Source organism: Oncorhynchus masou, chromosome 9, assembly GCF_036934945.1.
Source record: "Oncorhynchus masou masou isolate Uvic2021 chromosome 9, UVic_Omas_1.1, whole genome shotgun sequence".
Classification (NCBI taxonomy): domain Eukaryota; kingdom Metazoa; phylum Chordata; class Actinopteri; order Salmoniformes; family Salmonidae; genus Oncorhynchus; species Oncorhynchus masou.
Window position 1 is genome coordinate 61,463,687 of NC_088220.1, and position 14,958 is coordinate 61,478,644.

At 43.7% G+C, this 14,958-nt stretch overlaps 1 protein-coding gene across 4 annotated transcripts in view; it reads left to right on the forward strand.

Moving 5' to 3' along the window:
- LOC135546390 (Golgi SNAP receptor complex member 1) overlaps positions 1 to 13,425 on the forward strand; it is a 47,731-nt gene extending 34,306 nt beyond the window's left edge. For 2 of the 4 annotated variants that reach the window (XM_064974768.1, XM_064974769.1), the window contains 3 exons: positions 1,795 to 1,824; positions 6,749 to 6,831; positions 12,700 to 13,425. In XM_064974768.1, the coding sequence (XP_064830840.1) occupies positions 1,795 to 1,824; positions 6,749 to 6,831; positions 12,700 to 12,824 (238 nt within the window). In that variant the 3' untranslated portion in view covers positions 12,825 to 13,425. Of the gene's footprint in view, positions 1 to 1,794; positions 1,825 to 6,748; positions 6,832 to 12,699 lie in introns of those variants that run through there. The other 2 variants (XR_010456576.1, XR_010456577.1) reach the window with 2 other exon arrangements.
- Positions 13,426 to 14,958: the final 1,533 nt, after the last annotated feature.

Genomic DNA, 14,958 nt, shown 5'->3' on the forward strand with positions numbered 1-14,958 from the left:
AGAATAATAGTAGAGAATGATTTATTTCAGCTTTTATTTCTTTCATCACATTCCCAGTGGGTCAGAAGTTTACATACACGCAATTAGAATTTGGTAGCATTGCCTTTAAATTGTTTAGCTTGGGTCAAACGTTTCAGGTAGCCTTCCACAAGCTTCCCACAATAAGTTTGGGGAATTTTGGCCCATTCCTCCTGACAGAGCTGGTGTAACTGAGTCAGTTTTGTAGGCCTCCTTGCTCGCACACGTTTTTTCAGTTCTGCCCACAAATGTTCTATAGGGTTGAGGTCAGGGCTTTGTGATGGCCACTCCAATACCTTGACTTTGTTGTCCTTAAGCCATTTTGTCACAACTTTGGAAGTATGCTCGGGGTCATTGTCCATTTGGAAGACCCATTTGCGACCATCTCCTTCCTGATACGGTATGACAGCTGCATGGTCCCATTGTGTTTTATACTTGTTTAAGATTGTTTGTACAGATGAACGTGGTACCTTCAGGCATTTTGGAAATTGCTCCCAAGGATAAACCAGACTTGTGGAGGTCTATAATTTCTTTTCTGAGGTCTTGGCTGATTTCTTTAGATTTTCCCATGATGTCAAGCAAAGAGGCACTGAGTTTGAAGGTCGGCCATGAAATACAGACACAGGTACACCTCCAATAGGCTAATTGAAAACCTCCGACTTCAACTGTACATTCAGGAGAGCGTTTCTCACCCCCTCCCTCCTTCGACCCCCTCCTGTCTGGTCATGCAGCATTATCATGCAAAGTGTTAGCTGTGGTCTTGGTGCTAGGCTAGCTCAGAGCGAGGGTTGGAGGGAGAGAGTGAAGGAAAGCACTTTAGGAGCTTAGTGCGGCCTTTCTCTCGCTTCTACGTATTATACATGTAATGGAGCTGAAACCTGTTAGACAGTCATTCCTCCTTTTTATGAGATGTAGAGATGGATGGACAGATCACAGTATTGATATGTTTTCCACACCTCCCCTGAAACCACCTGACAATGACATGACATTCTAAAGAATTAGGCCGAAGATTTATTTAACACTGTTTTATGCGCCTCTGAGAGAGGTTGTTTTAGTTCAAAAAAATTGACAAGATGACATTTTATATCTGTTGGGAATATGTTTTTTGATTCAAGAAATATTTGATTTGTGAAGATAACCGCAATGCTGCTGTAGCCAATAAAGTCTACTCTGTCGGCTATAGAGAAAGCCATAGTAGTACCATACTGTGTTGACAATGCTATCCCTGACTGCAGGCTGATGTGTGTGGACAGGACATGACTCCTGTTATGAATGTTTCATGTGACCTTTCACCTCAGTGAATGCAATGCCATAGAGCTGTTATAAAGGTGACACAACAGCTGTCATAAGCAATCCCATCAAATCATTTGGTATTTATGACACCATCTGTGCCATGTGATACATTCAGTGGTTCCTCATCCTAACTCAAGATGCACAAAAGCAACTCTGTATTTTCTTGTAAATCATGCATTGAAGTCAATGAGAAATTGGAATGAAGGCCCACAACATAAATCAAAGTTGAGTATTTCAGCTCATCGGCTCTGTTAGGCTGGGTGCTGCTGGGGAGGGAGGGAAGGGGGTTCCCAGCCAAGCGCAGCGAGCCCATGGACCTGATCAGAACTCTGGGTAGCTTGGCATCGATTGCTTCTTCCCTGATCCGACTCCCAGAGAGATGTGGAGATAAAGTCAGTCAGTCTCCCCCATATCACCACACTAATGCTGTCTCACCTCAGAAACTAACCATCTCCTTGTCTTTTCTCCTCTCTCTCCTTGCAGCTCTGACCGCCTGATGGATGACACAATAAGGTAAGCCTAATGCAGACAGACATTCTCTCTCACACAGCATATGTTTTACTATGATTGTGGGGACCTAAAATGTATTTCCATTCAAAAATCTAATTTTCCCGGACCCTTAAAGCTAACCATTACCCCTAATTGTAACCCTAAACCTAACCTTTAAGCCTAAAATAACTGAGAAAGATCCCCACGGGAGAATTTTCCTTGTTTTACTATCCTTGTTGGGACTTTTTTTTTCGGTACCCACGAGTATAGGCACTCACACACTCACACACATACAGTACCAGTCAAAGTTTGGACAAACCTACTCATGCAAGGGTTTCTCTTTATTTTGACTATTTTCTACATTGTAGAATAATAGTGATGACATCAAAACTATGAAATAACGTAAGGAATGATGTAAGCAGAAAAGTGTTAAACAAATCATAATATATTTGAGATTCTTCGAAGTAGCCACCCTTTGCCTTGGTGACAGCTTTGCACACTCTTGGGATTCTCTCAGCCAGCTTCATGAGGTAGTCACCTGGAATGCATTTCAATTAACAGGTGTGCCTTTGTGCAAGTTAATTTGTGTGGAATTTCTTTCCTCAATGCGTTTGAGCCAATCAGTTGTGTTGTGACAGGTAGGGGTGGTATACAGAAGATCCTATTTGGTAAAAGACCAAGTCTCTATATTATGGCAAGGACTGCTCAAATAAGCAAAGACATTACTTTAAGACATGAAGGTCAGTCAATCCTGAAAATGTCAAGAACTTTGAAAGGTTCTTCAAATGCAGTTGCAAAAACCATCAAGCGCTTTGATGAAACTCTCTCATGAGGACTGCCACAGGAAAGCAAGACCCAGAGTTACCTCTGCTGCAGAGGATAAGGTCGTTAGTTACCAGCCTCAGGATTTGCAGCCCAAATTAATGCTTCAGAGTTCAAGTAACACACATCTCAACTTCAACTCTTCAGAGGAAACTGCTTGAATCAGGGCTTCATGGTCAAATTGCTCCAAAGAAACCACTACTAAAGGACACCAGTAAGATGACTTGCTTGGGCCAAGAAACATGAGGAATGGACATTAGACCAGTGGAAATCTGTCCTTTTGGTTTGATGAGTCCACATCTGAGATTTCTGGTTCCAACCGCCTTGTCTTTGTGAGACGCAGAGTAGGTGAACGGATGATCTCTGCATATGTGGTTCCCACCGTGAAGCATGGAGGTGTGATGGTGTGGGGGTGCTTTGCTGGTGACATGGTCAGTGATTTATTTAGATTAAGCACACTTAACCAGCATAGCATAGCTACCATAGCATTCTGCAGCGATACGCCATCCCATGTGGTTTGCGCTTAGTGGGACTAGAATTTCTTTTCAACAAGACAATGACCCAACACACCTCCCGGCTGTGTAAGGGCTATTTGACCAAGAAGGAGAGTGATGGAGTGCTGCATCAGATGACCTGACCCCCACGATCACCTGACCTCAACCCAGTTGAGATGGTTTGGGATGAGTTGGACTGCAGAGTGAAGGAAAAGCAGCCAACAAGTGTTCATCATATGTGGGAACTTCTTCAAGACTGTTGGGAAAGCATTCCAGGTGAAGCTGGTTGAGTGCCGAGAGTGTGCAAAGCTGTCATCAGGGCAAAGGGTGGCTACTTTGAAGAATCTAAGATATATATGTACATGTATGTTTATGTTTATTTTGATTTGTTTTAAAACTTTTTTGGTTACTACATGATTCCGTATGTGTTATTTTATAGTTTTGATGTATTCACTACTATTCTACAATGTAGAAAATAGTAAAAAATAATGGAAAACCCTTGAATGACAAGGTGTTTCCAAACTTTTGACTGGTACTGATATATATATATATATAATATTTCTACCACAACCTATAGAATTGCTACCACAGGGGTTGGTGTGGTAAAAATTCTATAGGAAGAGGGACTGAAGATTCTTTCAAACAACAATTTTATTATAAGATATGCAAAAATGGAGCAGTTTAACAATCCACTCACCTTATACAGTTAGCCCAACGAACAGAGTTGGCTTTCTCCTTTTTATAGAAAGTACATCTTCTTGTCATGTGACAGTTAGCTGAATTCTCTTTTTTCCCTGCAATTCCCACGTAGCTAAATTCCTGCCAATTGTAAACACAGAAGCTCACACTGCGGTGTCACACAAGACAAGTTTGTATCAGTAAACAATACTCCCATATGACAACGTACAATATTTAAGAAAAAAACAGCATAGTATGTTGTGAATATCAATTTCCTCCACATAGCTACAGTGGATGTTAGACATCTCCATGGGCATGAGGTGAAGTCTAAAGAGTCGAGTACAGAGACATTAGTGATCCTGACAAATCAGATGGTGACCTGTGTGGAGCGCTTTGCCTCTGACCCCACCTCTTAACATCCACTGTGACACCATTAGATGAAGAGATTACACCATTAGCCCAGAGATGGATACAAGATCAGCTTTCAGGCCTAAGTGGGCTGATATGGTCAAGCACAGTTTGAGGAGAGAGGAAGTGGACTGCCGCTATCCCTCCCACCATCTCAGCCTCCCTGTTGCCTCTGCCTCATATGCCATAAGGGGTGTCCCCAGTCATGTGTGGCCAACCTCCTCCACCCACCCACCCTCCATCTATCCATCCTTCCCTCCCTCCCCCTCATATCCATCTTCTCTCCTTGCCGCAGTCCACCCACAGATTGCTGCCCATAGGGGAGGCTACTGGCGCAGGTGCTTCATTAAGTGGACTTGTGAGCCATGCAGCGCCTCTTCCCCCCCAGCCTCCCTCTCCCACTCTCCTTCCTCTTGTTTAAGTGAAGCAGAAAATTACACTGGATGAGAAAGTCACCATCATTACCGGTTCTCTCAAAGTCTTGAACACGCCTAACAAGACACACACGCAAATTTTTGAGAGTAACAGTTGATCAGGTACTCCAGTGAGTGCCCCGAAGCAGAAAGGAAAGGGTGAGATTCTTACAGCCCAAAAATGCTGCTGTTTGTGGTAGTTACATTAACATCTCCATATTTAGGTTTTTCAAATTGCAGTTTAACTGGCGAGAATTGGTCTCAATAAGCATATCTAGAAGCCCCACAGCGAGTTTACTTTAGGTAATTTTCCTTGAGATGCTAACGGTGATGAGCTAAGCTAGTTTAGCATTGAGCTGGTGTTCAGCCAGGTTGAGTCGGTGTGTGTATGAGTTAGCATTAGACTAGCCCCTATCAGATAGCAGCTCTGATTGCCAGTAGCACATTAGCGTAGCGCTAACGCTGGCCCAGTGTTACAGTCCGTCAGCAGTGTTGGGCTTTGGGAAGAGAGGCGATCAGTCTTCCCTTCTGACTCTGGAGAACATGATATATGAGCTAGACCCTTGGCATAGAGAGAGATTGTCCCGTCAGCAATACCCTGCAAGAGGTGTTGCACACGCTTACTGTATTTACTCAGAATCACATTGTACTTACAAAGAAAACAGAGTACAAATTTTAAACAACCACACTTTCTCAATCAAACACACTCGCACCCATGCATACACACTCAAACACACAGTGCACTCACATCCTTGCTTGGTCAAACTCACCCAAAACACCAAACACGCACACATGCTCACTCACCTGACCAAGTCACTAATCTGACAACCAGGCTCAGTATACTAGGTTCTGACAGCCATGTAAACAAGTCTGGTAGACCCCCCCCCCCCCATGGGTTCTGCTCACCAAGGGCCATACCTGGCAATGGGGGCCCCCAGGACACCCTTTCGTGTTTTACTGTTGTCACCTTGTTACAGTCTCTGAGGCCAGGGCAGACTGTTGCGTAATCCTACCTGTCCCTGCAGCTAGGCAATTAGCGACAACAGATTTGTTCCCATATTTGTAACCAGGGATAAATAGTTTACATCTGTTTGATCCCAACCTTTTTTCTCCTCGCTGCCCCCCAAAAAGAGTCTGCCTATATCCAGAGCACAACGCCAGTGAATACATTTGAATACACCTGTATTTAAATCCAGGAATTCCACTTAAAAACAACTCAGTATGTTGCCAAATACTGTCTTATTTGAGGTCTTAACACATTATAAGGGAAGTCATGCGCTAATATCCACCGGTCCTCAGTGACTCAGCTCCCCCTGTAATGCTCTCTGCATTTTAAGTTAATGTGAAAGCCCCCCCCCCCCCCCCAATGGATTTCTCCTCCTCCACACACCTTCTGTCTGTCATGGTAGTTGCACCTGGGGGACCTACACACACAATTGTGGCTCATACTCTCTGCTAGAAAAAAGCTGTTTATAACATAGCAGAAGTCTTACAGGGTTGATATTGTAAGGTGGGTCACCTCTCTTATTTAACCTATGTAAACTACCGTTCAAAAGTTTGGGGTCATTTTAGAAATGTCTTAGAAAAGCAACAAAAAAATATTATAATAGACCACTGACTCATTCAGCTCCCATTCCCCCCTCCTTCACAGTAGTTGCATCAAACAAGGTTCTAAAGACTGTTGGCCTCTAGTGGAAGCCTTAGGAAGTGCAATTTGACCCCATAGACACTGTTTATTCAATAGGCAATGAGTTAAACTACAAACCTCAGATTTCCCACTTCCTGGTTGGATTTTTTCTCTGGTTTTTACCTGCCTTATGAGTTCTGTTATACTCAGACTTCATTCAAACAGTTTTAGAAACTTCAGAGTGCTTTTGATCCAAATCTACTAATAATATACATATATTAGCAACTGGGCCTGAGTAGCAGGCAGTTTACTCTGGGCACCTTATTTATCCAAACTACTCAATACTGTCCCTAGCCATAAGACGTTAACAATGTCTACACTGTGTTTCTGATTAATTTTATATTTTAATGGACAAAAAATTTGCTTTTCTTTCAAAAACAAGGACATTTCTATGTGACCCCAAACAGTTGAACAGTAGTGTATGTCACTGTCTTCTCTCCCTGCAGTATTGCCATGGCGACCAAGGAGAACATGACATCCCAGAGAGGGCTATTGAAGTCCATACAAAGCAGAGTCAACACTCTGGCCAGTATCCTTTACAACACCAAGCAAACCTTATGAACATTGGAGATTCTCCATTAAAAATCACATTTTTGTCCTAGACTCTTTGTCTGGGAAAGCAACCCAATGTTCATGTCTGTGTGAGAGAGAACAAATTCACAAATATGCCATATTTTTCCTTTTAATCAGACAATAACTTCTGGAGATTAACTTTTATTAGATCATTGTTGTCTTTTAAGGCCACCTAGTAGACACTTTTATCCAAAGCAATTTACAGAAGTGAGTACATGTTATCTGATCCCTGCAAGAACTGAACCCATGACCTTGGCATTGTTAGCGCAACACTCTTACTCATTAGGCTTCTTATTTTACTGTACTATTACCTCCTGTGAGCTGCAACCAGACACAATACAGCTATAGAGTCCCATAAACTATGAAAGCCAGAGTGCCTGTCGGTTCACATTACGCATCCTAACTGTTTGAAAGGCACACTGAGCATGTTTCAATTAGAATGCTTTATCTCAGTCTGAGGCCCCAGAGACATTCTCCAGTGGTCTTCAAACTTTTCCTGTTGAAAAGTGATATCCCAAGTATAAATACAGTGAAATGTTTTGAGCAAAATTTGTTATTTTTACACACAACTGCAAACTTCAAGGAGTATGGTATTTAATGAGGTGGTCTGGTGTGAATTTGTGACGTCATCTGCCTCCCACCTTGCTTGAGGAACAATTGAGGAGAAAAAAAGAGGAAAGCCCCCCCACCCCCCGACTTGTGCTATGTCATGACATACCTGGACCACCTATTGAGATGTGCCATTTGTTAAGTAAATCAGGTGTTAAATGAGGTGAAAAGGATTCTGGAGCACCACTAATGGGTGCCTGATTCTGTCTGGTCTCTTCTCTTTTCTCAGAGAGCATTGTTATCAGGCCTTCTGGCCGGCGATTCCATTGTTTCCGCACATGGGACACCAGCCTCTGGAGAGAGAAACTCTTGTCTAAGGAAATATCTGAGCAATCTGGTCCATTTAACTGTGTGTGGGGGGGGGATTTCACTGCTGCTAGGGTTTTCTGTGAACAACACCGTTCCTTCGGAAAGTATTCAGACCCCTTGACCTTTTCCAAATTTTGTTACATTACAGCCTTATTCTTAAATAGATTTTAAAAATGGGTCTTCAGCAATCTACACACAATACCTCATAATGACAAAGCGAAAAGATATTTTGATTTTTTTAAATAAATTTTTTCCTTAAGTATTCAGACCCTTTGCTATGAGACATGTAATTGAGCTCAGGTGCATCCTGTTTACATTGATCATCCTTGAGATGTTTCTACAACTTGATTGGAGTCCACCTGTGGTAAATTCAATTGATTGGACATGATTTGGAAAGGCACACACCTGTCTATATAAGGTCCCACAGCTGAAAGTGCATGTCAGAGCTAAAACCAAGCAATGAGGTTGAATTAATTGTAATTAGAGACCGGATTGTGTTGAGGCACAGATCTGGGGAAGGGTAGAAAATAAATTATGCAGCATTGAAGGTCCCAAAGGACACACTGGCCTACATCCTTCTTAAATGGAAGAAGTTTGAAACTACTAGACTCTTCCTAGAATTGGTCGCCTGGCCAAACTGAGCAATCGGGGGAGAAGGGCCTTGGTCAGGGAGGTGACCAAGAACCCAGTAGTCACACTGACAGAGCTCCAGAGTTCCTCTGTGGAGATGGGAGAACCTTCCAGAAGGACAACCATCTCTGCAGCAGTCCACCAATCAGGCCTTTATGGTAGAGTGGCCAGACGGAAGCCACTCCTCAGTAAAAGGCACATGACAGCCCACTTGGAGTTTGCCAAAAGTCATCTAAAGGACTCTGACCATGAGAAACAAGATTCTCTGGTCTGCTGAAACCAAGGTGAAAGTCTTTGTCCTGAATGCCTGGAGGAAACCTGGCACCATCCCTACGGTGAAACATGGTTGTTGCAGAATCATGCTGTGGGGAGTCTGGATCGAGGCAAAGACGAACGGAGCAAAATATAGAGAGATCCTTGATGAAGTCCTGAGCGCTCTGGAGCAGGTTCTCACTGGGGCGAAGGTACATCTTCCAACAGGACAATGACCCTAAACACAGCCAAGACAATGCAGGAGTGGCTTCAGGACAAGTCTCTGAATGTCCTTGAGTGGCCCAGCCAGAGCCCAGACTTAAACCTGATGGAACATCTCTGGGGAGACCTGCAGCAATGCTCCCCATCCAACCTGACAGAGCTCGAGAGGATCTGCAGAGAAGAATGGGAGAAACTCCCCAAATACAGGTGTGCCAAGCATGTAGCGTCATAGCCAAGAAGACTCGAGGCTGTAATTGCTGCCAAAGGTGCTTCAACAAATTACTAGGTAAAGGGTCTGAATAGTTTTTAGTTTTTATAAATTTGCAAAAATATAAATTTGCTTTGTCATTATGGGGTATTGTGTGTGGGTTGACTATTTTAATACATTTTAGAATAAGGCTGTAACCTAAGAAAATGTGGAAAAAGTCAAGGGCTCAGAATACTTTCCGAAGGCAATGTATAGGATACTATTTCACTTTGCTGTCAAGAGATCAGTTGCCTTTCAGAGACAATTTCAGAACAGATAAAAATGTTGCAGATACAACAAAAGCAGGCAGTTAGGCATTTTTAGATTCTAATTCAGCAGTGTCAACCACCTCTTTATTGCAAGTAATGTTCAGATAATAATTAAATTGGAAATATAAACTGGGTGGTTCGAGCCCTGAATGCTGATCAAATCAAGTCATGTTTTATTGGTCTCATACACGGGTTTAGCATTTCACAACATATACCCAAAATACATGCAAATCTAAGTAAGGAATGGATTAAGAATATACACTGCTCAAAAAAATAAAGGGAACACTTAAACAACCCAATGTAACTCCAAGTCAATCACACTTCTGTGAAATCAAACTGTCCACTTAGGGAGCAACACTGATTGACAATAAATTTCACATGCTGTTGTGCAAATGGAATAGACAACAGGTGGAAATTATAGGCAATTAGCAAGACACTCCCAATAAAGGAGTGGTTCTGCAGGTGGTGACCACAGACAACTTCTCAGTTCCTATGCTTCCTGGCTGATGTTTCGGTCACTTTTGAATGCTGGCGGTGCTTTCACTCTAGTGGTAGCATGAGACGGAGTCTCCAACCCACACAAGTGGCTCAGGTAGTGCAGCTCATCCAGGATGACACATCAACGTGAGCTGTGGCAAGAAGGTTTGCTGTGTCTGTCAGCGTAGTGTCCAGAGCATGGAGGCACTACCAGGAGACGGGCCAGTACTTCAGGAGACGTGGAGGAGGCCGTAGGAGGGCAACAACCCAGCAGCAGGACCGCTACCTCCGCCTTTGTGCAGGAGGAGCACTGCCAGAGCCCTGCAAAATGACCTCCAGCAGGCCACAAATGTGCATGTGTCTGCTCAAACGGTCAGAAACAGACTCCATGAGGGTGGTATGAGGGCCCGACGTCCACAGGTGGGGGTTGTGCTTACAGCCCAACACCGTGCAGGACATTTGGCATTTGCCAGAGAACACCAAGATTGGCAAATTCGCCACTGGCACCCTGTGCTCTTCACAGATGAAAGCAGGTTCACACTGAGCACATGTGACAGTCTGGAGACGCCGTGGAGAACGTTCTGCTGCCTGCAACATCCTCCAGCATGACCGGTGTGGGGTGGAATTTCTTTGGGGGGCTGCACAGCCCTCCATGTGCTCGCCAGAGGTAGCCTGACTGCCATTAGGTACCGAGATGAGATCCTCAGAACCCTTGTGAGACCATATGCTGGTGCGGTTGGCCCTGGGTTCCTCCTAATGCAAGACAATGCTGGACCTCATGTGGCTGGAGTGTGTCAGCAGTTCCTGCAAGAGGAAGGCATTGATGCTATGGACTGGCCCGCCCGTTCCCCAGACCTGAATCCAATTGAGCACATCTGGGACATCATGTCTCGCTCCATCCGCCACGTTGCACCACAGACTGTCCAGGAGTTGGCGGATGCTTTAGTCCAGGTCTGGGAGGAGATCCCTCAGGAGACCATCCGCCACCTCATCAGGAGCATGCCCAGGCGTTGTAGGGAGGTCATACAGGCACGTGGACTGAGCCTCATTTTGACTTGTTTTAAGGTTCATTACATCAAAGTTGGATCAGCCTGTAGTGTGGTTTTCCACTTTAATTTTGAGTGTGACTCCAAATCCAGACCTCCATGGGTTGATAAATTTGATTTCCATTGATCATTTTTGTGTGATTTTGTTGTCAGCACATTCATCTATGTAAAGAAAAAAGTATTTACTAAGAATATTTCATTCATTTAGATCTAGGATGTGTTATTTTAGTGTTCCCTTTATTTTTTTGAGCAGTGTATATACACATGTCAGAGCAGCATTGGACTGAGACAGTCACATAGTATAGAGTACAGTATATACCAATGAGATGGGTGATGCAATATTTACAAACAATTAAAGTGACTAAAATACAGTAAAATAGTATAGAGTACAGTTTACACAAGAGATGAGACATTTAAGATATGGAGACATTAAAGTGCCAGTGATTCCTATTATATGTCTATAGGCAGCAACCTCTAATGTGCTAGTGATGGCTGTTTAGCAGTCTGATGGCCTTGAGATGGAAGATGTTTAGCAGTCTGATGGCCTTGAGATGGAAGATGTTTAGCAGTCTGATGGCCTTGAGATGGAAGATGTTTTTCAGTCTCAGTCCCAGCTTTGATGCACCTGTACTGATCTCGCCTTCTGGATGATAGCGGGGTGAACAGGCAGTGGCTCGGGTGGTTGATGTCCTTGATGATCTTTTTGTCCTTGCTATGGCATCGGGTGCTGTAGGTGTCCTGGCGGGTGGGAAGTTTGCCCCCTGTAATGCGTTGGGTAGACCGCACCACCCTCATCGAGAGTTTTGCGGTTGTGGGCGGTGCAGTTGCCGTACCAGGCAGTGATACAGCCCGACAGGATGCTCGCAATTGTGCATCTAAAAGTTTGTGTGGGTTTTTGGTGTTCTTTTTTTAGCCTAACTTCTTTAGCCTCCTGAGGTTGAAGAGGCTCTGTTGTGTCTTTTTCACCACATTGTCTGTGTGGGTGGTCCATTTGAGTTTGTCAGTGATGTGTACGCCAAGGAACTTGAAGCTTTCCACCTTCTCCATTGCGGTCCCATCAATGTGGATTGGGGGGGGGGGGGGGTGCTGCTACCTCTGCTGTTTCCTGAAGTCCACGGTCATCTCCTTCGTTTTGTTGATGTTGAGTGAGGTTGTTTTCCTGGCACCACCCTCCGAGCCCTCACCTCCTCCTTGTAGGCAGTCTCATCATTGGTAGTCAAGTCTACCACTGTTGTGTTGTCTGCGAACTTGATGATTGAGTTGGAGGCGTGCTTGGCCACGCAGTCATGGGTGAACAGGGAGTACAGGAGGGAGCTGAGCACGCACCTTTATGGGGCCCCTGTGTTGAGGATCAACAAAGAGGTGTTTCCTACCTTCACCACCTGGGGGCGACCTCGTCAGGAAGTTCAGGACCCGGTTGCGCAGGACGGGGTTCAGACTGCTCTAATTACGCTGATAACCAGTTTATAATAGCAAAAAGCCCCCGTCGGGGCGTAGTGATATATGGCCAATATACCACTGCTAAGGGCTGTATCCAGGCACTCAGCGACGTGTTGTCTAAGAACAGCCCTTAGCCGTGGTATATTGGCCATATATCATACCTCCTCTGGTCTTATTGCTTGAATATACCCTGGCTGTCAGCCAATCAGCATTCAGGGCTCGAACCACCCAGTTTATATTTACAATGTAATGATTATTTGAACAGTACTTGTAATAAGAGGTGGTTGGCACTTGTTTCTGTTTGCCTTAACTTCCTCCTCCAGATCGTTTCCCAGCCATCAACAACCTCGTCCAGCGACTCAACCTGCGGAAGAGACGAGACTCCCTAATCCTGGGCGGAGTCATCGGCGTTTGCACCATCCTCCTGCTGCTCTACGCCTTCCACTGATGACGAACAGACCGGTCGAACAATCGTTACTCTGCGTTTGTAACATCGGAATCAGAACTCTGGAGAATGGGCTTTAGTGATTGGAGGCTACTGGACAGAAAGACACCCTCTTGACCCAATCGCTTAACAAGATTGATCAAAGGCAGCATGGACTACCTGATTTTGTATTTAGCAGTGGGAGGGAAGGAGGAGAAGGATATGTGAGATGGAGCAGCACTTTTTTTCTTTTTTATCAAAAGTTTTCTGTTCAACGCTGGTTAAGGGAACAGAGACAAAATGTACTGATATGACTAGATTTGAAAGAATTATATATATATATATATATTTATTATTTCAAATATATTAGTACCTTGAGATGGGTCATATGACTTTCGCCTATCTCAAGGTACTAATATATTTGAAAGAATTATATATTAAAGAAAATAAAAAAATAACACTTGCTTTAAGGAGTCCCTCTCTTTTGTTTCCCCCGTCTGTCTGTTGATTTCTGTGATGGAAGGATTTTTAGTTGAATGGTCCTTTTTCGTGATGGGATATTCAGGAGGTTCGTATTCATCATGGGCTGTACATTGCATTATTAATAAATTATTCATTTACAGTATGTGATACTTGGCACTTGTTTTATTTGTCTTTTTTTTACTTTGACATGTATTGATAAATTGTATTTTTCATTGAAGACCATGATGGAACTCCAGTGCTGCAAGTACAGTTATTCTTTAAACAAAGGCCACACACAGGTGTATGGTTAAACTGAAAGTCTCAGACCTCTTTCATCACGTGTTTCCTTCAACTCACAACCTCTACCCCAGCCCTGGCTGCCCAACCCTCTTCCTGGAGATCTACTGTCCTGTGGGTTTTAGTCCAACCCTAATTTAACACACCTGATTCTACTAATTAGCTGCTCAACAAGACCTTAACTAGCTGAATCTGATATGCTGAATTAGGGTTGGACTGAAAACCTACAGATCTCCAGGAAGAGGGCAGCCCTGGGCTACATTCTAAGATTAATCTATTTAGCTTAATATGCCACTTAGCAGAAAGTTATCTACAGTACAGGGAGTGCATGCATACTTTTTTTCTTGTGTATGTGCTCCCCCGTGGTGATGGAACCCACAACCTTGGTGTTGCTAGCACCATGCTTTCACCAACTGAGCCACACAAGATCACTTGAAATCCAGAGATCTGGAAGAGTGACCAGCATTCAGGCCTCTGTCCTTCTTCATGATCTAGGATCGTATACTGCTAAGGCCTACCTTGAGATAGGCAAAAGTCAACAAACTTTAGATCATACATTGATGTCAACTGAAATTTCCCCCAGCTCTAGGCTGAATAATTGCTTATTCGACTAACATTTAACATCACTAATATGAATGTTGATTTGAAAGATGCTACAGTTCTAAGAAGTTTAGTTTCTTTCGCTTGAAATTGTCAGTGGCATTTTAAGTGGTTTTAGTGGAAGTGGCTGAAGATGTTACAGTAAACAAAGCTGCAGCAGCTAGATTACTGTTGGAGGAATGAGGTGCTCTCACATTAATTCACTCTGACAGAATCTGAGTCACCCGCACACACTCCCTCAGACCTCTGTTTTGTAAAACTGTGTGCACCTGCCTGCTTGTGAGCATGTGTGTGTGTCGTGACAGCCACACTGCAGGGGAGATGTTACTGCAGTCTGTGGGGGGTGACGGCTTCCCCCCAGGACTCTACAGGAACCTGTCATGTCTCCCCTGTCATCTCCATAGTCAATTACTGAGTTTTAAATTAATTACCTCGTCTTTCTGTCTCTGTTTTACATCTCACCATTTATCATCTGGTAACTAGACAAGGATGTTTTAGTGTTAGTTGACTGTGAAATATTGAAGTTTGTTATATTTGTATAGCTACATGAAGTGGGATTATCGATAACCATTCAAAGTACACCAATCTTCTCCTTTTTCATGTTATGTCACTCCTTTATTCCTTTCATTCTTTATCTCTATTTTCAGGTTTCTTCTCTGAGGGTAAATGGGGACTGTATTTTGGCACCTGAGTGCAGTACTGCTATTGGTCTATAACTGGTTCAACAAACATCCTTACAGTAAACACAGCTAGCCTACTCTGGTGCTACAGTATAAAGTCTGAATATTTCATATCCTTT